The sequence below is a fragment of the Pinus tabuliformis genome, chromosome 9, assembly GCF_031772625.1.
Source record: "Pinus tabuliformis cultivar Carrire ecotype Pingquan chromosome 9, CPIR1, whole genome shotgun sequence".
NCBI classification, from domain to species: Eukaryota; Viridiplantae; Streptophyta; class Pinopsida; order Pinales; family Pinaceae; genus Pinus; species Pinus tabuliformis.
In genome coordinates this window covers 283,692,812-283,720,549 of record NC_142307.1, presented here as the reverse complement: position 1 = coordinate 283,720,549, position 27,738 = coordinate 283,692,812, and the positions used below count along the sequence as shown (strand labels likewise).

Genomic DNA, 27,738 nt, shown 5'->3' with positions numbered 1-27,738 from the left:
GGCCTGGAGGTATGGCAGAAATCTAGTGAGATTTTCCTTTCTCAAGGAAAATATGTTATCAAACTACTAGAAAGGTTTGGCATGACTGAGTGTAAGTCCATGAATACTCCAATGGAAATAAATTTGAAGAAGCTTTGTGGTAAAGCTGTAGGACCTGATTTGCCTAATCCTTCCAAGTATTGTCAATTGATTGGGGCACTAATGTTCTTAGTGAACACTAGACCAGATATATGCTTTGCAGTTAATACTCTGAGTCAATACATGATTAAGCATGCTCATGCATACTGGGTTTCTGGAAAGCATGTGTTGAGGTACCTGCATAGGACCATCAATCTTGGATTGATATATACTACTGAAGATACTCTGATGCTTATTGGCATAGTAACTCTACTGACAAAACGAGCGCATCATAGTGTTGCTTCAACTTAGGATATGCCATGATATCTTGGATGAGTAGAAAGCAAAAGTTTGTTTCCTTAGCACGGCTAAAGAAAAATACATTACTACTAGCATGGCTACTTGTAAAGGCAATATGGCTAAGAAAGCTCTTTGGAGAGTTGTTTGAGCACGTATTGGATACTACAGTACTTTACTGTGACAATAAGAGTGGGATTTGACTTGCTGAAAATCGTGTGTTCCTTGACAAGTCCAAACACATTGAGATCAAATACCATGATATCTGCGATATGGTGCAAAGAGGAGCAATAAGACTTCATCATATAGCGATTGATAACTAGATTGCCGACATACTTACCAAGCCTATGTCAAAAGGGAAGTTCTTGGTTTACAGAGAGCAATTTAAATTGATAAATGTGACCCTTCCTAGAGAGGGTGGTCATGGATGATAAGCCTTGGATGTGTGACATCCTCGTCATGTGTTGACAAGTGGATCCCCCCAGGCAGTGTTGACAGCCTTGGATGAGAGAGATCTTTGCCATGTGTTGACGAGTGGATCCCCCCACGCAATGATGAGCCTTCGATGTGTGAGATCCTTGTCATGTGTTAAAAAGTGGATCCCCCCAAGTTGTGATGAGTGTTGGATGAGCGAGATCCGCTTCATGTGTTGACAAGTAGATCCCCCCAAGCAGTGATGAACCTTAGATGAGCGAGATCCTTGTCATGTGTTGACAAGTGGATCCCCCCAAGCAATGACGAGCCTTGGATGTGCGAGATCTTTGTCATGTGTTGGCAAGTGGATCACCCCAAGTGTGTATAGGGTGATGGATGTATCTCCACTATGATGGTTCTTCTTCATTAGATTCCAACATCATTGTTCTAAAGCAAAGATAGCAAAGATCCTTTTGTCAAAAAGAAATTCCTCCCTAGCTGAAAAGGACGGTTGAAAATTGCCAACTATGGAATGAATTTCCTTGAATTTCATTTCATTTCTGACCTTTCTAAAGTGACTTCCCAAAAATAGAAATTCATGTCTATCTTTGCAACCATGGCTTTCCAAAAATAGAAAGTCGTGTCTATCTTTGCAACCATGACTTTCCAAAAATAGTAAATCACCTTCCATCAATTCCTAATTATATATACATGATGGAAAATCACTTAATTTGTCTCTTCAATAAATCTCAATAGTTTAATTTTTAGCTTAATCATCAACATTATTATTATTACTATTATTCTCTTTATAATATTACTATATTATTATTAAAAATAAATTCAAGTCTCTCAATCATGTCATATGTAATTACCCTCAATTAATGCATACGTTACTCTCTCTCTCTTAATGGATTAATTCCTCTCTCTCTTTAATTCTCTTATGCACCTCTTACACTCTCTTACACACTTTAATGACTCGTCATAATAAGGTTCCTCTTACACCTCTTAAATGCACAAGTTACACTCCTCTCCTCTATGGTCTAGTTGCAAATCACATGTAGCTAGATAAAAAGATTGTGTGAAAGATTAAGAATGCATATTTACAGTAACTTTTGGATAGGATTCATATAATCTTGTAAGAAAAGCTAGTCATAAATATGCATAGAGAATCTTTCATTTGATGCCGATGAAGATTAATTTGACTTACTAATAAGTCTTTCTCGCAAGAATATATGTATATGTCAGTGATCAACATCTAGCATAATCTCTGGAATAAAAATGAAAACTTGGTAATCAAGTTCGATCATTGGGCACCCTGATTCATGTCGAGATGGACCTTGAAGATGTTGATGAAGAGAAAGTGGTCACTATGAGGTAAGTCTAAAGTTATGTTTATTGTTGGTTTTCTAATTAACATATTGTTTTGCTACCTGGAAAGATGTTTTAGGAACCCATGATGACACTTCAGGGAAGTTCAATTGTATGTATTAAGCTATCTCACATGGTTCGGGTTCGAATTCGAGTTCGGAAACAATTAAGTTCGATTCGAATTTGAATTTTTCGATGAGGTTCGACATTAAGTTAATTCGAATTTTTCGATGAGGTTCATATGAGGTTCGACATTAAGTTTGACTATATATATATATATATATATATATATATATAATAATAAAATCAAAATCAATCAATAAAACTATATGAGTAGTAGTGAGCACCCACGAGCCACAAATCACGACCACTATTAACTTCACGCTCCGGGCGACAGGGACAAGTAGCGTCTAGAAATTGAATTCAGGAAATTGCAGAGAATACAACACGCAGCGTCAACATTGAGCACAATAGAGCGAGTACACTCAGACTGAAGTTGGCTTGTGAAAATCTATCGACAACCATGGTAAATAAAGCCAAATGAGTACCCACCGCTGGAAACTAATTGGTGGGAAGTGGATCGAGAGAAAACCTTGTGTTGCCGATGGTTTTTCTCATAAACCTTAAAACCGCTGACAAAAACCACCCAAAATCTAACCTCGAACCCCAAAAAAATTTAAAAAATTATAAAATTGGGCTTCAGGTTCGTTTTTAGGTTTGCCTTCAGGTTCCAACTTGAGGTTCGACTATAAAGTTCGAATTCGTTGCGGCTCGACTATCAGGTTCGAATTCGTTGAGGTTTGAATTTGTTGAGGTTCGAATTTGAGGTTCAACTATCAGGTTCGTCGAACCTGAACAAATTTGAATTTTTTTTGGGTTCGTCGAATTTTCAACCTCGAGGTTCAAATTCAGCAAACCCTGTGACATAGGTATTATGTATGTAGAGGGAAGCTCAACATGTAATGCCTGGCAACTGTAAAGACAAGATGTGTTCATCCTGGGATTAAAAGGTAGCAGTACGAGAAGATCCCTAAAGATCAAGTTCGTACAACAATAAGGAGATTACATTCATAAGGAAGCTATGATCAACTTGAAGTTTAAAAAGAATCAATAAAATGCCTTCATTGATGATGACAAGATGAAAGTGATATGCAAGATTGATCACATGGACTTTGTCACAAGTGTTAAATAATGGCTCCATGATGTTCAAGAGGGTCAAAGTTCTTTGATGACATGATGATGCAAAAGGAGCCTAAGATCTCCACTGGAAGAACAAAGTAGTTGATTTTGTACACATCTCGCTAGTTGACAAGGAGCTTGGACATATTCCCTTTTGTGTATATCCTCCTTGGTTTAAAGAGAATGATGATGGACATACTTCATATGTTGGTGACAAGTTGTTGAACCTTAGGCCAAATCGCCCATCTGATGGTTCTGTTAGGGTTGGTATCTTGGCAGGTAGCCTAGATGATACCTATAACCGTAGTTGGGTTCGTACCTTGGCAAGTAGCCTAGATGGTACCTTGATCCCTGTTGGTATCTTCACAGGTATCCTAGACGATACTTAGAACCCAGTTAGGGTTGGTGTCTTGACAGGTATTCTAGATGACACATGGATCCATGTTAAGATGGTGTCTTGGCAAGTCACCTAGATGACACCTAGATCCTTGTTGAATTGGTATCTTGGAAGGTAGCCTAGATGATACCTAAAACCCTGTTAGGGTTGGTGTCTTTGCAGGTAGACTAGATGACACCTGGTGTCTTGGCAAGTGGACTTGATGACACTTGGTGTCTTGTTGGGATACTATCGTGGCAGGTAACCTAGATGGTACTTAGATGGGTTGATACCTTGGCAGTTAGCCTAGATGGTATCTAGATCCCTAGCATTGTGCATGATGTTTATGATACCCTTCTTATGAGAACTTTTCAAAGGGAGTATTATCCTTGTACTGATTGGACAATTATGAATACCTCCCCAGTTAAGAGGGAGTGTTGAAGAATGTAACCAATTTTGGTTTTTATAATTGACATATATATAATCCATATGTATTGATCAAAAGAATAAAGAAAATGTAAAAGAAAAGATTTTCTATAGCATGGGTTTCATGCTTGGGTCATTGGTCAAATATGTCAAGGCATCCATTACATGCCTATAGCGATTGTCATGAGTCAAAGTGTCATTGTCATTATGTAAAAGGTTCTATTAGGCTCTTAGATCAAAGAAATATATATTATTTTTGTAATTGAATGTGCCTAGAGGGCTCCAAATGACAAGTCGGCCAGCCTACTCATGTCAACCTTGAGAAGGGCTTAAAGAGCCTTTTCGAAAGGGTATACATAGGAGGTGCTTCGAACGCCTTGGACAGAATAGATACACATCTTATGGACATGTGGTCTACCACTGATGAGGATGTGAAGAGGCTAGAAGTGCCTATGAAGTTATTGCTTGCAACTTACGAAGGAGGCAAAGAGGCTAGATCTTGTATGGGAAGGCAAGCTGGTCGACTTGATTTTGGTGGGAGCCCAAGTATAGGATTTGGTCTTCGAAGTCTCATTTGAAGTTGATAAGAAGAGAAGTTCTTGTGGGTTTTCCACTTTAGACGTTGTTTTCCCTAGCTTGGAGCCTATATCTTGCATTCATGTGATTTTCATTGCTTTGGCATTTATTTCATGATAAGAACATAAGCATAATCAAGTTAGAGAAGAACCTAACAGCACAAGTATATGTCAAGTAAAGGAAAATGTAACATTAAATATGTTTCCCTCATCCATTTTCCAACAACCACGTCTATGTTTCGCTCATCGAGTTGAGTTTAATCATTTCCAGTTGTGGTTACTTAGATTTCCTTCCCAACACAAATTGATCCAAACACTTGTAACCAAAGATGGCCAACATACCCACATGTTCTAATTATACAACAAAATTTATTATTACCTTCATATTATGTTAGAAACTTTAGCCATTAAAGCACAAAAAAACAGTTTAAATATTGTTGAAAATCACATCTATAACTGAAATAGAAGCTTACAACCCAAATGTTTTTCCTCCCCAAATTTCTTCCATTTTATTTAATTTTCAGAAAATCCAACCTAACGTTGAATTAGGCAAGATGAACCTAGCTCATCTTTTAAAACCAAAACCATGATCCTAGTAGAGCTCATCATTGGATTATATAACTTTATCTTTTATAATAAGATGTCATAATTTTCACTATTTTGGTTAAATCATTTAATATTAGTCAAAACTTCTTATTTCCATTAAGTTTTTCCTAACCAATACAAGAAGTTCCCTTCCAAATGATTATTTCGATTGATAAATGATATTCAACTTCTAGGAATTTGACATAGTATGCATACTAATTAAGTTGAGAAGGCATCCAATGGTCCTCATCAAATGTGTTTTCTTGAAAATTACTATTTACTAAAATTTGTAAGAGTTTCCTCCCAACAAAATTGCTAATTGTTTGGCCAAAATTATTGTTAACAAATGTATTGGCTTGTTAGCCACAGCACCATGTCACGGAGTCTTCAATATTACACACCCTCATTTTCAATGAGTTGTGGAAAGGAGTGTGTGTCAGAGACAGAGACAGTGAACCAGTACAGCCTACCTCAGACAAAGAGCTCGTCATTTGGGAAAACAAGAACAACAAAGCTTATGCATTAATCGCAGCATCTGTGAATGAAGTGGTGAGTCGCCATATTTCATCATATTCAACTGCCTTTGAAACCTTATAAAAGCTTAAAGAACTCTATGACTCACATTCTACACTTGAAGTTGTTCAACTCATGATTAAACTCTTCAGCCTTGAACTGCAAAATAATGATCCTCTTGCTCTTGCATCTGAAGTAAAGTCTATAATGCATGATATCAAATCCACTAAGGTTGAATTGGATATTCCTCTTATCGCTTTTCTCAAGGCATTTTATCCTACTTACTCCAATTATCTTGAGTCATTGCAAGCAAATGGAAATCTCAAAGATATAACCTTTGACTCTCTTGTGAAAAAATTCGCTGAAAGAGAGAAAGCTTTTGGAAAGAAGACAACCCCTAAATCTTCTGAAGAGGTTGTGTGCCTTGCTCATAAAGAAAAGCACCCTGCTCAAGATTCTACAAGAGGAAGAGGTGGTCGAAGAGGAAGAGGAAGATATTTCAGAGGCGGGGGGGCAGACATTCTTAAGGAGAAAAGGCAAATTTGCACTGCATACGCTGCAAAAGAAATGGATCACATGATGCCTCTACATGCAAGCTACCATGGGACAAAATTGAGCAGAAAAGAAACCAACAGAAAGGTAAAACTAATGATACAGACAAAGGTAAAGCACTTGAATCCGCTCACTATGTTGTGGCACAATGCAACATTGGAGTAAATGAAGATTTATTTAATGTTTCACTTGCTTCTTGGAAAAATGATTGGTTGCTTGATTCAGGAGCAACTTGCCACGTGACTCATAGAAAAGAGTTTTTTTGAAGATTTCCCTGACAATGTTGATGGAGCAGTATACTTTGCAGATCAATCAAAAATCAATCCATCGGGGCTTGGCACAATCAGGCTTAAACTGCCTGGTCTTCCAGACTTTCTTCTACATCATGTTCTATATCTCCCGCAGCTCAAGAGAAACTTGTTGTCCTTGGTCGACATCCGCCAGCAAGGTCACTCCATTCATATGTTTGATGGCAAGCTTGAGGTAAGAAAAGCATCTAACCACTCACTTGTTATGAGGGGAATGGAAGAAGAAAGTCTTATCAAACTGCAAGGAACCTCTGCTCATGCACAACATTTCTCATACAATTCTCATCATGAAAAGCTACACTTCCATCAAGTTTATTATGGCATGCTAGATTTGGACATTTGAACTATGACAGCCTTCGCTTGTTGAAGAAAAACGGTGTTGCTAGTTTGCCTACAATTCTTATGAAACTTAAGCAATGTGATGCTTGCATTCTAGGAAAGCATAGCAAACAATGTTTTCATGATTCACATTCAAGAGCACATAGAAAACTTGAACTCATTCATTCAGATTTATGTGGTCCCATGCCTGTTCCCTCTGCAAATGGAAATAAGTATATCATGACATTTATTGATGACTACACCAGAATGTGTTGGGTTTCTTTATTGAAGAACAAATATGATGCTTTTCAAACATTCAAGAATTTTCATAAATGGATTGAAAATCATCCACAATCTCATATTGGGTCTATTCGGACTAATAATGGAAAAGAATACACATCAAATGAATTTGAAAACTATCTTCGCCAACATAGGATCAAACATCAAACCATTGTGCCTTATAATCCCCAACAGAATGGTGTATGTAAAAGAATGAATAGGACAATCTTAAATATGGTACGATCCATGCTCTTCTTCAAAAATGTAAAGATAATGTTTTGGGTTGATGATGTTCTATGTGCTGCATATATAAAGAATAGATGTCCATCTAATGCTATAAGAAACAAGACTCCATATGAAATGTGGTATGGACATGTTCCTTCGGTAAAGCATCTCAGGGTCTTTGGTTCCACCTGTTATGCCTTGATTCAGTCCCAACTCAATCAATGGAGCAGCCTGGACCATCTGAAAAAAGTCGCCCAAAGTGGTTGACAAAGACACTTGAAAGTGTTCATCCTGATGAAGTTGGAAAGACAAGAACTAGAAATTCAAACCGGAAAAATGGAGGTGATGTAGATGACTCTAATTCACCTGTTGATATGGATGTTTCTTATGATTGTGAATTGAACTTGTCTACATATTTTGAACCAACTTCCTTCAAAGAAGTTGCTTCTCATGATGAATGGAAAGAAGCAATGCAAAAGGAGTATGATGCCCTCATAAAGAACGGCACTTGGAAGCTGGTTGATCCTCCATTAGGAACCAAACCAATTGGCTACAAGTGGGTCTACAAGAACAAATATAAAGCTGATGGCTCACTTGACAAGCACAAAGCTAGGCTTGTGGCAAAAGGTTTGCACATAAGAAAGGGATCGATTATGAGGAGACTTTTGCCCCCACAGCAAAATGGGCTACAATCTGGACACTCTTTGCACTAGCAGCTCAGAACGGTTGGAAAGTCCATCAAATGGATGTAAAAACTGCTTTCTTGAATGGAGATCTAAAAGAGAATGTTTTTATGTCCCAGCCTGAAGGATTTGCTGTGAAAGGACATGAACATAAAGTATGCAAACTTGTGAAGTCCTTATATGGCCTCAAACAAACACCGCGAGTCTGGTATGAAAAACTAACTGAGCATCTTCTGAAACTCAATTTCAAACATTTTGATCTTGATGATGCAACTTTATTTGTCAAGAAAGTTGGCAAAACAGTTGTATATCTTGTGGTATATGTAGATGATCTTTTGATGACAAGGAACAATGAAAGCTACATTGCATCCATAAAGAAGGAATTGGTGAAAAGTTTTGAAATTACTGATTTGGGCTATGTTCATTACTATCTTGGCATTGAAGTAACCCAACATCCAAAGTCCATATTTCTTTCTCAAAAACATTGGAGATCTGTTGAACAGCTTTGGCATGACAGAGTGCAATCCTCTTACTACTCCAATGGAACAAAACTTAAAGCTCACATCTATTGAAGGAAAAGAATTTGAGGATGCAACAAAATATAGACAGCTTGTAGGAAGTCTCAACTACCTAACTACTACCAGACCAGACATTTCGTTTGTCGTTGGAATCCTCTCCAAGTTTATGCAAAAGCCTTGTGAGGGACATTGGTCTGTTGCAAAAAGAGTTCTAAGGTACTTGAAGGGAACTCAAGACTTTGGAATCAAGTATACACAGGTGGACGACTTCAGTTTGATATGATACTCTGATTCAGACTTCGATGGAGACAAAGAAACTGGGTTATCAACCTCAGGATATGCTATGAGTCTTGGATCAGGAGCTGTCTCCTGGAGATCACGCAAACAATCAGTTCTAGCAGATTCCACAACAGAAGCAGAATATGTGGCAGCAGCTGAAGCAATGAAAGAAATTGTGTGGCTCAGGAAAATTCTTGAAGATTTGCAAGTAAAACAAGTACAATCAACTCCACTCATGATTGACAATACCTCTGCAATAAAGTTGGCCAAGAACCCAAAGTTCCATGATCGAACGAAGTACATCAATACTAAATATCATCTGATTCGACATCATGTTGAGGCCAAAACAATCCATCTCCGTCATTGTTCCACAAATGAGCAAATTGCAAACATCTTCACCAAAGCGCTTGGAAGAGAAAAGCTTGAACGATTCAAAATGATGCTTGGACTCACCAACATCCCTTCAGATTAAGTGGGGAATGTTGACACCTAATCCTTGTGATTGGGTGAATTTATGTAAATAGATAAATAAGAAATATCAATAGTCATCAGGAGACGAACTGAACAGTCTCTCCCTAATGTATATAATGAAGACCTACCTGATGGAATAGAACAGTCGAATCATTTTTTGCCTCATGGAGTTGCTGCCTGGCCTGACATAAATTAACATTTAATCTAGTAGGACAGGTTGTAGATGGACCTAAAAGATAAATTTCGAGAATGGATAAACTCCACCAGGGAAAGATTTTTAAATAGACACAATTTAGTATGTGACACACATGGAAATAATGCCACATGTTATAGTGTCCAAAAAGAAGACCTTCAAAAATATTTAAGGAAATATTCCCAATGCCAAACAACCTATAATTCAGCAAATAAGATCTCCTGCCTATCATGTCCTACTGGACTAAAAGTACGTTTGATGCCAAGATCCCTATTCTACACACAAAGTCAGCATGTTTATTATATACAGCATAACAACAGGTATCAAAACATTCCGTTCTATAGGTTTCAACCTGAAGAGGTCTGACTATGATCATACACCACGAACGTATCATTTCTTGACAGGCTCACCATTTTAAAAACAGAAGAAACCTATATAGTAGAGCAAGTTAGGGTGAAACTGGATATCTCAGTCCAAGAATAAGCAACATTTCGGAGGCTCAAAAGAAACAAGCAAAATAATGCTGAAAATAAATGATCCGGGCACAGGAAGACACTAACGATAAACAGATAAAATGGAAAAATACAACTGTTAATCTGTGATTTTAAACACCTTGGAGGACAGAATATCTCAGCCACCAAGATTTCTTAACTTTTTGTGTTTAAACTTTAGACATTCATGGATGAGTTTAGTCAAACAGTTGATAGATAATCATCACCACAAATACTGATCAAATACGGTGTGGCTTTTGGATCAAAAAACAACAATAAAGGAATGGGCCATGGCAGTCATCCTGGAGGCATTGCAAACTGCAATCCTCACCTTGCAAGAATTCTCTCTTTAATATAAGTAAAATCCAAGTGGGAAGGTAAGAAGAGCACAAATAATACAAACCTGCAATGGTGTTCCTGTAAGAAGCAGCCGTCTTTGACACCGAAACTTATCTAAATCACGTGAAAGGCGTGAATCTCTGTCTTTCATGCGCTGTGCCTCATCGATTATGATATATTTCCAGTCTACTTTAGAAAGCTTTGCCCGATCTCGCATAACAAACTCATATGTAGTGACCAGTACATTAAACTTCATTGCAGCAACATCCTAAAAGAAAAAGCACACAGAAATCCATATCATTAGATACCACGAAAAACTAAATATGAAATAAATTTAACAGAGATCAAAACATTTCCATATCACAAAAAAAGATAATGATTATGGCAGATATATAGTAATGTTGATGTTACACGAAAATAGGCACTAAATCAACATGACCAACAATCTCAACAAGTAATATTCCCACGAAATAATTTTCAAATTAAGCTTCCACTATTGTTTGGAGCATGCTGTCTTTTATAATTGTCTTTACAGTCATTTAAAAACACAGAATTACTGAATCCTAAGAATCATTCAACATTCAATACAAGCTGCAAACAAATAGACCTACTTGGGATTGTACATAATGCAAACAATTAGGCCTCTCTCATTAGATGTCAAATAGAGCTTGCATTCAGCCACTTAGCACAACATATCAAATCTGCCATATATGTGGAGATATATTACTGCTGTTTTCAATGCTAAGGAAAGGAAAATCTAATAATTAATTCTTCTAATCAATTTCAACAAAAATAACCAAAAGGAAATAAAAACCTGAATAAAAGCTTAACTGATTCAGTCAAACTGGTAATCCTGACAATTGGCTGAAACACTTCTACACAACCTCCTAGTGAAGAAAATCCTGATTCCTTTCTGCTGGAGAATTATTTAATCTTCAAATTTTATCAAAAATAAAACTGGGTTGAGATTAATATAAGTTAATTTTGGCACCAAGGATTAGCTCAAGCTTTCATTAGTTTTAACCTTCTTTAGGAGCTTTCCTTAGTTTTTTCTCTCCACTCTATGTGGGAGAAAACTTCTGCACAATTTACAAGGAAACATCTACAAGGGAAGAAAAGGACTCCATGGCCCAATGTTAGGCCAACCACATATCTCTTCTTCAATCAATTCTTATTATTATTTCAAGTTTCTCGAGTAAGTTAGAGGTAGTTTAAACTTTTAGTCAGTTTGCTCCACCTAAGTTAGGGTTTAATCATCAAAATATTTCATTTAACATTCATAATGGGACATCAATCTAGTTTTTTTCCAAATTCTAAATTTCAAGCAAAGATTGATTTTAGATTTGGTGTTTATAGTCTAATTTCATAATCTCATTATACACATCTGTTAAGCACTACACTTCACTCCATAACTAATTCACAAGGAGGGAATTGAAAATCTAGTTCAAATATGTAACCTAAGGCAAGGTTAAACGTTTATTTTATTTGATGGGTGGGAGGAGCAGGGGGGATTAATATATTACCCTAGAGGAAAAAAAATATTGTATTCTTGGTGTCTTTGTTGAGCCTCAAACAATCAAGCAGAAGCCTACAGGCGTTAAAGGCCTACTCCAAGAGCCGTCATTGAAAACCAACAAGTTAACTATAACAAGAAACTCCTCTCATCATCTCTTATTTACAAAAAATCTCCTCCCCAGATGATTTGAAATTGAATACTCTCCTTGCAAAAATAAGAGGCTTGCTTCATAAATTTGAACAATATGAAGCCTTACATATTCTAAGACATAACAACACAGAAGCTGACTTCTTGGCGAATCATGGAGTCAGATTAGCAATAGGGAACTTGGTGATTAATAACAATACAAATAAATCTTGGAGTCCTTAATGAACCGGAATATCATCATGCCCAAAAGCATAAGGGGCCTTTCGAAATATGAAAATAAGTGGAGCAATCGGTTGCCTATCCCAGACCTCAACATGCCACCAGAGGAGGAGAATGGCCAAGAGAACAAGAAAGACTTACCAGCAGCAGAACCCAAAAAATAGACTGGTACCCAATGAAATGTAATTTTTTTTCTCTTAGGAAGATACTGGAAGCTTTAAAGACCAGTAGATAATTCTGAATTGTATAGAGAAGAACATTATCAATTTTCGCTATTACAGCCTGTTTCAAACCCATACTCTCTGCCTCTATGTATCATTATGCTCTTTGATGTACAAATGAGGTATTGTTGCACTCACATGCCTATGTAGATTTTTAATACAAAATTTCTCATGGTTAGTGAATCATTCTAACCAAAGTTCCACAAAGACTCCGGGATGGAGGGAAGCGGGTGTGGGGAGATGCACAGGGGGGTCATGTGGGAGTACCCTGAAATTTAGGAAAAATTTAGAGAGGGCAGTGTGACATCGAGGTATATATATGTAATGCATAAATGCATTGATCCATACATAATAATGAAATACATTGATCCATAATCATCATTCATACTCATACATACATCATTCATCCATACACCACAAGATTCAATAATGAAATACAGTGATCCATATTCATCATTCTAGAATCTACATCAACTTTAAAATTAATTTCATCATTCATAATTCTAAATTCGAAATTGATTTAAAATTTAAATTCATCATTCATCATTTTGGAATCTAATTAGTACTAAGCAAAATAGACTATAGTAGATACTGAATTCTAAAGACTGGAATAGTAAATTGATATAACTCAAACTTTTTTTAGTAAAGAGTGACGAGTAAAAGAATCAGTCTAAGGTCATCCATATCTAGAGTCAAGACTCAAAAGTTAAAACTGAAGATGGACAATGAGCATTAAAGAAGTGTCACGGGGGAGGAGAGGCAACAGTTAACTGGTAAGGCAGATAGCATCATGCAGTGAGCCGGGTACAGGTAAGCTTGGTAAGTTGAATGAGTAAGTTAGGGATTGCAAATTGGTTTAGGTTTTGATATTTGATAGCACCGTAAAGTGAGCCGGGTACAGGTAAGCTTGGTAAGTAGAATGAGTAAATAGGGATTGCAAATTGGTTTAGGTTTTGATATTTGATATGTATTTTTCTTTTTAGTTTTATTTTTTTATAATTTTGTTTTCTTTATTTTTATTTATTTTAAATTTTTATATTTCAAGGGTTATTATTAGACAAAATTGAGGGGGGCATGTGCCCCCTCAGAAGGGGTGCTTTGGGCTTGGTGCTCTTGACTAAATGCTAGTTCCAGTCCCTTATACATAAAAGAATCCAATGGAGGCATTGCAATCCTTCAAATCCTGAACCCCTGAAAACTATCAAGTCTGACGGATTTTGAGTGGGGTCTAAAATTATATTTTCTCCATTTGAAATCTAGTGAGGTCAAAACCAATCTCAAACATCCTAAGTCAACTAATGGTAATGTTAAAAATCTAAGTAAAAGAATGAAAATGAAAGATACTGGAGAATGTCACTTTAACTTTAAAAATTTAACATTATCATTAATTACATAGCATTAGTAGGGCCCTAGGGTTGAATATTAAGCTTCTCCACTCATAAATTATTGTTTTCAAGAAAAAATAAATTATTGTTTTCAAGAAAAAATAAGGGGACGCGCCTAGCCCTTTCTAAGCGAGACATCCACAAGCACCCCTTTGGGGGAAACGCGTCCCCCACACTGGGGCCCAAAAAGGGGGGCATCGGGAAACATTCCCCCAAGCATCCCCTTGTCCCAGGTGCGTGGGAAGCGTGGAGTGTGCGCACTCCACCCTAGGGGCGCATCCCCATGGAACATTGATTCTAAAATATCTCTCAGAAACATTTGAGACTTTATCTATATTTTTAGAATAATGATCTTCACATAACATTTTGTTTTTACATAACACTCAAGTCGCTAGTTAAGGTTTTGTCTTACTTATCTAGAATTCCTGGGTTGGTTTATTTGGATCTCTTCTTCATTATTGACATCATTTAGAATTTGACTAACCTACAAATAATCCTAATCATTGTTCAGCCAACTTTCCAAGACAACAGAGCGTGGGAGTGGAAAATTGAAAGTGTGGAAGCACCCCAATATTTTGGGGAAATTTAAGGGGGGCTAGGGGAGATGGTGGCGTCAAGGTCCCTAGCATTAGGGGTCCCAATCTTTGATCTGAGCCTGAGGTCGTCAGCATATAAAGTCACGACTCAAATGTTAAGATAGAAAATTAACAATAGGCAACGAACACTAAAAATAAAAAGAGCATCAAGGAGTGAAAGTGAATAACAAGTAAATAAAACTACGTTAAAGGTTTTTTATATATTGCTTTTTTTGGCTTTTTATCTTTTCATTTGTTAAGCTTTTATAGGCAAAAAATTGGGAGGGAAGCCCAAAAGCCCCCTTTTCTAGGGGGCATGCCCGCAAGGACTGTTGGAAAATGTAACTAGTTTCGGTCTTCATAATTGACAATGTGCTCAAATCATTATGTATATTTTATGTTACAAGATAAAGAAGAAAAATATTATTTTTGAGCATGGCATAAATGCTCCATTTTGACGGTCGTCTAGGTAAAGCATGTTCTTCATGCTTCTATGGTTTGACATGTCAAAATAATATTTTTCTCAAGTCAAGAGAGTCCTTATCATTTGTATAAGACCCTATCAAGGGAGATGTAACATGTAAAAGATACTAATTTCGAGTCAGAAAGACCTAGAAACCTCCAAGCACAAATCGGCCGAGGAAATGACAAGTTGGCTTAAAAGAAGGAACTCGAATCCCTTAGAAGTGTATGAATAGAAGCAACATCGACCTCATTTGATCACCAATTCAATCTCTTTCATCAAGAGGTTCAATCTGAAGTTGGCAGCAACAAGGAAGCAAGTGCAAAGGTCTAGAAGCCAATAAGAAGTCAAGGAAAAGAAAAAATATTTGTTTTGGGCTATTTTCCTCTCACACATGCGAAGAAGCTAAGCTTTTTGCAGCTACTACAGGGCCTAAGTGGCAGTTCGTGGTTGTAGATCGAAGCTACGGGCCGAAGTTGCAGTTCAGAGTTGCAGATCGAAGATACGGGCTGAAGTTGCAGTTCAGAGTTGCAGGTCAAAGTCGGGGGCTGAAGCTGAAGTTGACTGTTGGTTAGAGCAAAATTGATCATTGTTGTTTTCAGCGATCTCTGACCTAATTGGAAGGGCTTCTTCGAGGGATGACTTGGTGCTTGGAGGAGGAAATTGTCTAGGGTTTAGGTCTTGGTTTTCTCACTTGAAGCAGAATCCATAAGAAGAGGAGAGATTTTTCAGGTTTTCCCCTTGGAGGGGTTTTGCCCTGCCTCGGAGCCTAATTTTTGTGCCCATTGTCTTTACTATTTTCCTCTTCATATTTGTTTGATGAAAAGATCCAATACAGAAACACAAGAAGATAAATAAAGTTCACAAGCAAATACTAAGGATTAAGAAGAAATTGAATTAATTGTTGCCATATTGCATTCTCCAACATGGTATCAAAGCGAACGTGAACCAATGTTTTAAAACTCCGACTCCGACTCTGACTCAGTCGAGGGTCGACTCCGACTCGGTATCAACTCGCCCGGCTCGATTTCAATGACTCGGTCATTGTAAAAAATACATTAAATATTTATTTTTTTATGAAAAAACATAATTTCAAACATTTTCATTCATGTTTCCAAATACACAACATTAGAATATAGATAAAAGACAACATATGATCAAAGTAGGCTCATGAATATATCCATTATATCAAAATGGCACCCAGTGCACTGTCCAATACACACATGATGATGATATAGAAGTCAAAACAAAAACACATAACCAAGGAGGCTAGAAATGGCCTCTACAACAAAAGTAAACTGTGACCAATACTACTAGCTACTGCCAGAGGAGCCAAGATCATCCGGATCAACCACTGGTAGCATATATACATGCTTCATAGTTTGTAACTCATTTTTAATCTTGTACCCTCATCAATCATCTTAGAGCATCTCACCGAGATGGATGTTAATAGATGTATTCATGAGAAGAACTACAAAAGCAATTTGTATGTGACACAAATCAAGATATAGAACTCCTAACGCCAAAACTTTTGCATCCACATCTACATGCAGTCATGAAAGACCCATCTACACCCCATAGACTATTTTGTGGCTATTCTCTAGTTTTAGGATCGCTTGGGGCAACTTCAAGTTTGTTCCCATCAACTTTTTAATATGTATAAAGATAAACCGCCATCTTCCAAGAGAGAATTTAACATATAAACATTCTAACTAGGATCACATGTCTAATCAGCATTTCAATTTCATGTGCCCTCTTTATTACGTGGTTCTCAGATAGTATCATTGTTTACTTAGAAATTCACATTGTTCGTTGAGGACTTTATACAATGAAGGCAACAAATGTCTTGCTCCATTCTTACAGGAGATTTCATGTTCTTGGCAAAAAGTTCACAACATTAGATCCTATCAAATTGCCAGCGCTAGACTCATCACTTTCTATTTTCAAGCACTAAACGATTCATGCCACAGGGAGTCGTGTGAACAAGTAAACAACCTACGAAAACAATTAGCTAATGTGGAATTCATGTGTCCGCCAGTTTATAACACAAATCTCTTCACCAAAAAGAAAGTAAAAAAAATTTGTTGTATTTTTTAGTTTTCGGGCTGCTGTCACTGAGCAGGCCGAGTTATTACCGAGTCGGCCGAGTTGTCTTAAAATTTGGGGGTGCTCCCACAAATCCCCCTTGTGTGTCTCCCTCCTCATGCATTATCCCATCCTACAAACTTGGGGGAACATGTTAGTTTTTGTAGCATCATATGCGTTCTAACCACAAAATTTGGTGGAGGGGTTGGAATACATGAGATCTCCAAAACCCAGTAATCGTTTATGGAAATTCCACCTAAAAGTGTCTCAATTAGATTATTAACCAAATTTTTAATATTTCTTAAGTCTAAACTCACACGGAACGACTCCAAGATGATCCTAGCCATTGATTAAGTTTTAATCTTGGTCGTTGGTGCTCCAACAGTGGATTATAAAAGGAAGTCGATGGGCACTTGAAAAAGACACACCAGAACACCAGCAATTTGATTTCCTTGGCAGATCGATTTCCAGAAGAGCAGCGGTAGTTGTCGGAGTGCAAAAGATCGAAGCAGAAACAGTGGGGCGCAAAGAAAATGATCCGGAGAGGCAGCAACAAAGAGGTCGAGTTATTCCCAGTGAGACATCACAGAGGACTGCACAGTTGCTTCAAAAGAGCACCTCTATTTCGTTGGAGGAAAAATCATTTTCAGTGCCAGAAGTCGAGCAGAGGTTCCACAGTGCTGAAGAAGCAATTTCCTCAGCAGAGACAGATTGAACAACTTCATCAGAGGAAGGTTCGGGCTAGACATCATAAGACTAGCGTAAGCACTCCGCAGAGGCCAACGTGAGAGTTCTAGGAGGAGGCATTTCTGAAGGAAAGTTGTGCCGAGGTTGCTTGTGGAAGAAGTGTAATTCCCTTAAATAATTTTAGCCACATTTTCTTGTTCTTTGGATCATCAATTGGGCATCTATAGATTGTACTCAGATTTCACTATTGCATAACAATAAAACCCTCAATTGTTGCCCCAATTTTCCCGAGTTGGGTTTTTCTGGGGACAATTCTCCAAAAATAACGTTGTCATTTTTAAGTGTGTGCGCTAGATTTTCTTAATTTCTAGTGTTATTTTTCTTCAGCAACATTTGGTTGTGAAAATCACAATGTGAATTATTTGGTATTTACTGTAGCAAACTGCAAATAAATTGTTAAATAAATTAACAATTAGGAAAATAATTTGCGGTTGTTATGATAGATGATATTTTCACAAAACATAGATTTTTAGTGTCATATACAAACACACTAATGGCATCAAGTAATACAACATTAAATGTCCTCTAATTCTGATTCTGAAAATACCATGTCAAGTTTTTAATTTTCATTTGACCTTTTAATTCTCTACCATAGTTTACAATTAGGAAACTTTCTCATGTTGATTATGCTTTCAAATTATGTATGCTCTTGCTTCACATGTATGGTGTGCAAGATACTTATGGCACTGATTTCACATTTATGACCCACTTGTTTCTTCTCGACTCAAATAAAAAGATACATTTATGAGCAATGAGACAAATCAATACCAACATTTCGTAAATTGGATAAATAATTGATGAATGATACACTTTTAAATGGATTGAAATTCATTAATGGTTGGCATTTGAATGGCTTGCACACTCACTCATATTTAAACATGCTTAAACTTGGGCAACTCATCTGAATTTTCCATTTGGTTGAAACGAATCTGATTAGTTTATGGATGTAAACACATTTCATTTTTCTAGCACTGATTTCACATTTATGACCCACTTGTTTCTTCTCGACTCAAATAAAAAGATACATTTATGAGCAATGAGACAAATCAATACCAACATTTCGTAAATTGGATAAATAATTGATGAATGATACACTTTTAAATGGATTGAAATTCATTAATGGTTGGCATTTGAATGGCTTGCACACTCACTCATATTTAAACATGCTTAAACCTGGGCAACTCATCTGAATTTTCCATTTGGTTGAAACAAATCTGATTAGTTTATGGATGTAAACACATTTCATTTTTCTAGCAACAGTACCATACCTTTCAATCTATGGATTGCTCGTGCATAACGATTTAGCATTCTAAACTATACTAGTATCTTTCCAATAGATGATTATCGTGATATATTTCAATGTTTTTCACTTGTAAATTTGTAATTTGGACATTACATGGTCAATGGATTTACATCGGCATTTCTTGATCATTAATATGTCATCTCAATAAAATTGCGCTGCTTTCTGTTCATTAAAATAGCATCATTTTTATTCCACGAGATTTCATAATAAGTACCTTTCCACCAACATGTTGAGCCATGGGAGTAGTGCTTTCACAGTTGACATTTGACAATTCTTTGTTGGGATTTGGAAAAATTGCAAACACATTCACAATAACCAAACTAATCCAAACCTCCCTTCGGGTTTCCACATGGCGAAATTTCTAGTTGCCAAACTTAGACCAACATCCCCAGATCAAGATAGCTAAATAGAGAGTAATCCTAAGCAATATTTATCCCCTATACCATCAATAGTCTTACGATTGATTCAAGGATCCCACCCCTTATTTTAGAATCTTCCAAGTCTAAAGAATGGAATGGATCTATAATGGCCAAAAGTCGTATACGCAACGAAAATATTTAAAATACTTCGTAAACAAATACATCCATCGTAGGATAGTAAGTGTAAATTGTATATTATATAAAAAATTGATGATAGAATGAGTACAAATGAGAATGAGGGTCCTGTATATATAGCCAGGTAAGTACCCTTTCACAAACAGGCATGTCTCTAGGACATGCCTTTTCATTATTAACCAACTTACCATCAGTTAATTTACTTTTATTTATTATTATATTTATATTATTATGATTATTATTTATTATCTATTTTTATTTATTTTTACATAATTTATGTTCAAAACATTGTCTTCTCCTTCAAAAAGATTTGTCTTCAAAGCTTGTTAATGAAAGAGCTTGATCTCTTTTCTACTACGAATGTCTTCTACTTGATATATTTTTTTGCTACGAATGTCTTCTCGTCTCGGAACAATCATCTTTGTCGATACAAGTTGATATGATCCTTGGAGTGATATATAAAATTGTCTTACTCAGAATGGATTGGACCATCCTAGATTAACCTTCTGTGAAATCTTATGATCACTGGAATTTGGTAACAAATTGTTATCAGTAGACTGAATTGAGCTCACTTCAATATTCTTTGTGACATAAGTTTGTTGTTTATGTTCTGAGTGATACAAATTTGTAGATTGATTAAGGTGTCTACTCTTGTGATTCGGATGTAGATAAGGACTTTGTCTTGCTTGAACTTCCTTTAACGTTTTTATGACAATTTCCTGATTTCCATCAGGCATTGTTGTTGTTGACTTAACTACTGAATCCTTATTTGGGGTGTCCTCTGTTTGAATGACAACCTCTGAGTACGTTTTTACTTCAATAAGGTTTGGATTTGCCTGAACTGCAAGATTAGCTATCTTGATCTCTGTTTCTTCAGTTTGGACTGCTACATCTGGTGATTTTGATGCTTCCTTTGCGATAAGTTCTTTGAACCTATTCGTTAATGACTTATTTTCATCCTTAAGTTTTTTAATCTGTTTGCGCAGATTTTGATTATGATTTTTGAGACCTAAGCATTCCTCATTCTCTGAGTCAACTTTATTTTGGCCCTCACGCTTCTCGTCTTTTAAACACTTGATTTGTTTTACTAATGTATGCTTAAGGCTCTTTAAACGTAAATTTTCTTCTTCTTGTTCTAATAAACGCTCCTTGAGTTCTTTCTTTGATGTTTTAGCTTTCTTGAATTGTTCGAGTAGCTTTTCTTGGTGATCTCTGAAGCGTGAAATTTCTTCGTCTTTGCTACAGATGACTTCTTCAAACTCTTTTGGCTACTTTGATATAGTTTTTTCGTTATCTTGAAACATCAAATCTGAGATATCCTTAAGGTCTTCTGATGATGATTTTATTGATTTTGATTTACTTGTTATGTCTCGAAACATGACCATCTTCCCTTTATAAGGAAACGACAAAACTTGTTTCTTTATGTTTAACATGAATGTACCCAAATCCTTAAACCAGGGTTGACCGAGTATGATGTCAGTGTTTTTATCTGTCCTTACAACATGAAATTGAAATATGTAGTCATAATGACCTATTGTCACTTGTAGATCACTAATTTTATACTCGTTTTGGTCAAAAATGTTTTTCTTTACACCAATGCTTAGTTCTGGAATTAATAATTGATTTGCCAAGTTGATGTCGATATAATTTTTATCATACCTTGGGCTGATGGCAACAGTAATTTCTCTTCCTTTGATACTTCCTTTTAATGTAATTACTCTGTAATTTGAAACTGAAAGACCATTATAGGAAAACCTTTCTTCCTTCGTCATTTTAGAATTGAGCTCCATCATTTTTTTCAATGATTGCTCCCATTTGTTTTGTCGAGATGACTTCAAGTATTATATTTAAAGTTCCTTTGGACTTTGTACTTCAAGCCTCCTTTAAAAGTGTCTTTTTAATATATTATTTTCATAATTCTTCAAAGCTCTTTTAATCCAATTTCCTATTATCCTTAATATTTCAAAACTCCTTTGTATTCTTTTTATATAATTCTACTTACGTTTTTTTGTTTTGTACTTTAAAAAAATATATTTAAATATTGCTTCAATTGACTTCTTTTAAATATCTTATTGTCCTTTGTATTTATTTTTTAAATTTCATATAACTCTTTAAACTTTAATTCAACTTATGTAAATTTCACTCTGTTAATGTTCTCCACTTAAAAAGTAAAACTTACCATTCACATAAAGAAATTTTGTATTCCCTTTGGTTTTCTTTTACTTTTTAAATACCATGGGAAATTACCATGGGTTGGTTTCTAAAACCTCTGTAAACCTTTCCCACATAAAAAGTATAACTTACCAATCACATAAAGAGATTTTGTATTCCTTTTGTTTTTCTTTTACTTTTAAAATACCATGGGTTGGTTTCTAAAACCACCGTACGTAAACGTAAAACTTACCATTCACATAAAGAGATTTTGTATTCCTTTTGTTTTTCTTTTACTTTTAAAATACCATGGGTTTACCATGGGTTTCTAAAACCATGGGCTTGTCAACCACTTAATGAAGAATCAAGATAATATTATTTCTTCTCTTCTCCTAAGTTTTAAATATATTTGGAAATATTCTCTCTTAACTTTATCATGCACTTTTTATCGATAATGTATAACCTTTTTTATAGCGAAATGGAGAAACAACAAATTCTTGTAGCTAAACGCTTGACCGACAACAATGTTGATGAATTTTACGGTCAAAGACCAAACAGCGGAAATATTTAAAATACTTCGTAAACAAATAGTAAGTACCCTTTCACAAACAGGCATGTCTCTAAACCATTAGTTAATTTACTTTTATTTATTATATAGAGTGTGATAGCAGGTATAGCAGGATGCCATGGAGGTAGTTCCAAACCATGTTATTTGTTGATTGGAGTAGGGAAGTAAGGGGGGCTGGCAGAGAGATTCACAAGACTGTCACTTTAGCATAATATTAATTTATTTAACTATTTGCTAAAGTGAGACTTGGAAAAAAAATTCCTAAGCTAGCTTGTGATTTAATCTCTCTTCATCACAACCTAATCTCAGCCATTGAAAGTGACTTTAGGGTTTGGTCGAAATTATAAGACGAGAACGAGCAATTGGCAACTCAGTTGAGCAAGTGCAATTTGTCAGATCAACGAGAGAAAGAGACCAAAGTTCAGCAAATCACAATGCTTCAGCATCCAGGAAGGAGAGATCAAGAGGGGATCGAATTTCCTCATCTCAAACAGCCTTAGTGCAGCCTTCAGTTCACACATGCGCACAGGAAAGGAAGCATGTGCGACCATTCTATTTGCACAAGGCGCGGATAGCCAAAGGTGCGTGGCCATAGGTCAGATCTAGTGTGTGAGAGGGAGATTGATCTATCTCAAAGTTCATCGGTTGTTTGACTTTGGAGAAAGGAAAGTTTTCCCTTGTTGTAATTTTTTGAAGAAAATCTTTTGGATAAAGAAAATAAAAGACACACAAAAGTTGCAGGCTTTCCCCAGAGTTAGGGTTTCCTGGGTAAATCTTGTTTTCTATGTTTGAGATGTGTTAGTCTTCTAATTTTTTTATTTATTTTCCATTGTGCATGCTAAGTTAGAAAACTCGGTGTATTTGCAAATTTTGTTACCATTGCAGCAATTGTTTGTACTTCTGGTTTCACACTTATAAAATTGTGAATCAAATACTAGGGATATTTAACATTGAATCACACTATTAAAATTCATAAGCCCCAAATCCCTACTGCAGCAAAGTGATGTTACTTCTCCTACTTGTTAAACCATACAAGTTATTTATGGTGTTCTAAGGTAAATATTGAAGTAAATACAACTGCAGCATTCACTATTTAAAATAATGTGCCGAAACAAAAAACTAAACAAGAAAAAGATACAACACAATGACACAACTATTTTGGACAAATGTCCCAAGAAAAATCCAATGTGGGAAAATTGTTGCAGCAACTGAGGGTTTCCTTATTATTCTTCAACAAAAATCTCATGTACAAGATACAACTAGCAAAATAGAAGAGGATTCTCTGTGAGAAATTTACAGTGACTTCTCGACGAGTGTTTGATCCTTGAGAGGACCTGCTGCCCCCTCTTTGTCTCACTACGTCAGCCCTTGCGTGAGAACTACGATGTCCCAGGGTCGCACTGCCTCTGCATTGTCCTCTGCATCACAGCCTCTGCATTGTCCTCCTCCTATGCTACGTCTTCTACTCCTGACCTCCAAACTGATGTCGATACCCTCTCTCCCTCCTTCTCACCTACAACTCTCCCTCTAATTCGATTTTCTCTTGCCGAACTTCGACCAATGAGAAAATCGATCTTACTCAAGTAACTAAGTATCTGCCTTGGTGTGTTTTTCAAATTCCCCTCAATGTCCAAATAATCTTCCAGTTGAGAACTAACGGCCCAGATTAGATTCTAATAAATGGCTCAGATCATTTCGAATCGATCTGTGTCTTCTTCTAGAAGTTACAACCACAATTTAGATTAATACACATTAATTAATTCAACTTCCTATGTTTAGACTTAGGGTCCCATTAAAAATAATTAATTATTTTAATAAAATTGTCTCCGGGTGGAATTTCCCAAAAACATTTTTGGGGATTGTGGAATACAAGTCTAAGCCTCCCTACAAAATTTGAGGCTTAGAGCACATTCCGATGCTACCAGAAATCAACACACACTTGGCAAGTGTGTCATATCATCTTTTCCTAGCAGGGATAAAAGGGTCAAGGGTATCTTAGACCTTGTTCATTAAGATGTTTGCGGTCCTTTCTCTTCAGCATCCCTTAGTGGATACAAGTATTATGCCACCATTATGAACAAAATCACTCGAGGAAGACTTTGACATTCTTCCTGGAAAAGAAGGATGGAGTCTTCTCAAAATTTCTAGAGTTTAAGGCCTTGGTTGAGAACCAAACTAGAAAGAAAATCAAGGTGTTGAGGACAGATAAGGGTGGGGGGTTACACCTCAAACACATTCAAGGAGTTGTGTGCCAAGGAGGGCATCAGGACGGAGTTGACTACACCATATAATCCTCAGCAAAACGGGGTGGCAGTGAGCAAGAAGAGGGTCATAGTTGGAGCGGCCAAAGCCATGTTGCATAACAAAGGGTTTCCCAAGTTTCTTTCAGTGTAAGCTCGCAATACCGCAATTTTCTTGTAGAGTCGAAACCCACACAGAGCGTTAGGGAAAGCTACACCAGAGGAGACGTTTACAAGGAACAAATTAGATGTGTCACATTTTCAAATATTCGGTAGCGTTGTACTCTGCCATGTTCTAGAAGAGAAGAGGAAGAAGTTGGAGCACACACAGAGCAGAGAAGGGCATCTTCATGGGCTATAGCAAGACATCCAAGGCGTGCAAGGTTTATATTCCAGCACACAGGAAGACTGTCATAAGGAGAAATGTGTAGTTTGAGAAAGATAGGGCCTTGAGGAAGTCCCCAGAGCGTGAGCTGACTACAATGCAGGAGGAGGAGCAATAGGCTCCCAAGTAATAGGCTCGACCATCACCTCAAACTACAATTGTAAATGTCAATGGGCAAGCCGAGCAACATATGGGTTAGGGAGACACACAGATGGACGAGAGTGTAAAGTCCACAAAGCCTGTGACTCCCAGCACAGGGAGAAGGAGAGCAAGATCAGAAAATCAGTTGATTCGGGAGGCACATGAGCAAGTTGGTGCTGCTAGCACATTAGTTAGACAAAGCAAACAGCCACAAAGGTACACCGAATATATGGTGCTTATGATGGAGTTGTTGAATGTCGAGCCTTCCTGTTATCAGGAGGAAGCCACTCAGCATGTGTGGAGAGATGCCATGGTGGAAGTGTATGCTTCCATCATGAAGAATGATGTCTGGGAAGTGGTGTTGAGACCAGAGGGCATATTTGTGGTGGGCTCTCGCTGGGTCTATAAAATCAAGCATGGTTTTGATGGGGGCATAGAAAAATACAAGGCAAGATTTGTAGCAAAGGAGTTTTTGCAAGTAGAGGGGATCGATTATGAAGAGACCTTTGCTCCAATGGCATGATATTCATCTGTTAGAGCTATTGCAACTATTGTGACGCAGATGGGGTGGAGGATTCACCAAATGGACATAACAATGTTACTCAATGGGGTTGTTGAGGAACAAAGTTATATTGTGCAGCCGGAGGGGTTTGAGACATGCAGCAAGGAGACACATGTTTGTCGTCTTAAGAGATCCTTGTATGCGCTCAAACAGGCTCCACGGGCATGGTATACTCGGATAGACAACTACCTTCAAGGATTGGGCCTCACCAAGAGTGAAGCGAACCCCAACCTCTACTACATTGTTGTTGGAGGTGAGCCACGTATCCTGGTGCTATATGTGGATGATTTGATTTTGACAGATGCAAATAACCTCATCCAAGAGTGCAGGAGAAAACTTGCAAGCGAGTTTGAGATGAAGCACATGGGGTCGATGCACTATTTCCTTGGGTTGGAGGTCTGGAAAGGTGATGGCAAGATCTTCTGATGGTAGGGTAAGTATTATCTGAATATTTTGAGGAGGTTTCACATGTAGGATTGTAGGTCGATGACCACGCCTCTAGTCACAAACTTCAAGAAGGTAGATACATCCAGATCGGAGCTAGTAGATGCTTCACTTTATTGGCAGTTAATTGGGTAGTTGATGGATTTGGTGACCATGCAGACATTTGTTTTGCAATTAACTCTTTCAACCAGTTTATGGTTGAGCCTACCAGAGCGTTTTTGGTCAAGCCTACCAGAGCGCATTAGATTGTTGCCAAGCACGTGACGAGATATCTCAAAGGGTCAGTAGAGTTTGGATTGTGGTATAGACAAGTTAATGAGATAAGGCATGAGGGATTCACGAATGCATATTGAGCAAGGAGCTCCACAGACAAGAGCACATCGGGACGCACATTCATTATTGGATCAGCAGTTTTTTCCTAGTTCAACCAAAAGCAGAGATCAATTGCATTGAGCTCAGCCGAAGCCGAGTACATGGTTGCTAGTTTGGCACAATACGAAGCTATTTGGTTGAGGAAGCTTCTCGTGGGCTTGTTTGGGATAGAGTTGGAGCCTATTGTGATCCACTAATGACAATCAAAGCTACATCAAGCTCCCCGAGAATCCAATGTTTCACAATCGCTCAAAGCACATCGATATAGGTTATCACCACATCAGGGATATTATTTAGAGAGATATAGTTTCACTCTAGTGTGTACCAACAAAAGAGCAGACAACAGACATTCAAACAAAGGCTTTGCCAGGTTGTTGATTTTGTTTACCTCGGAGAAGTTTTGTGTAGTTCAAAACACCTTCCTCCCTAAGAGAGAGTGTTGATTAGAGTAAAGAAGTAAGGTATATGCTTGCCTAAGTTCTAAGGCTAGCAAAGGGACCCACAAAACAAACATTTTAGCAGAATATTAATTTGTTTAACTATTTCCTAATGTTGGAATTAGGAAAAATTGAAAATTCCTAACTTGACTTGTGATTTAATCTTAGCTCTTCGTCACAATCTAATCTCAGTCGTTGAAAGTGACTTTAGGGTTTGGGTCAAAATTATAGGAGGTGATAGAGCACGTAACAAGTCAATTGAGCACAAGAAGTGTGTGTCAAATCAATGAGAGGAAGAGACCACAGTTTAGCAGATCGAAGCGATTCGACATCCGAGAAGGAGAGATCAAGTGAGAATCGAATTTCCTCATCTTAGACAGCCTTAGTGCAACCTCCAATTCTCATGTTTGCGCAAGAAAGGGAAGCTTGTGTGTCCATACTATTCTCATTGGCAGTGGATAGGCAAATCTATGCAGTCATACAACAAATCTAATGCATGAGAGGGAGATCAATCTATCTCAAATTTGATCAGTTGTTTGTTTGTGGAGAAAGGGAAGTTTTCCTTTGCTGTAATTTTATGAAGAAAATCCTTTTGTTGAATATAATAAAAGAAAGACACAAAAAAGTTCCAAGTTTTCCCCGAAGTTGGGGTTTCCTGGGTATATCTTTTGCCAGATGTGTGAGATGTGTGAGATGTGTTTGTCTTCTCCTTTATCT

General features: G+C 37.1%; 1 protein-coding gene across 1 annotated transcript in view; it reads right to left on the bottom strand.

Annotated features, from left to right (window-relative positions):
- The window catches only part of BRM (transcription regulatory protein SNF2), a 153,287-nt gene that overhangs the window by 61,230 nt on the left and 64,319 nt on the right, over positions 1-27,738 (bottom strand). The window contains exon 9 of the mRNA XM_089441065.1: positions 10,571-10,774. Within this exon, the coding sequence (XP_089297191.1) occupies positions 10,571-10,774 (204 nt within the window). The remainder of the gene's footprint in view (positions 1-10,570; positions 10,775-27,738) is intronic.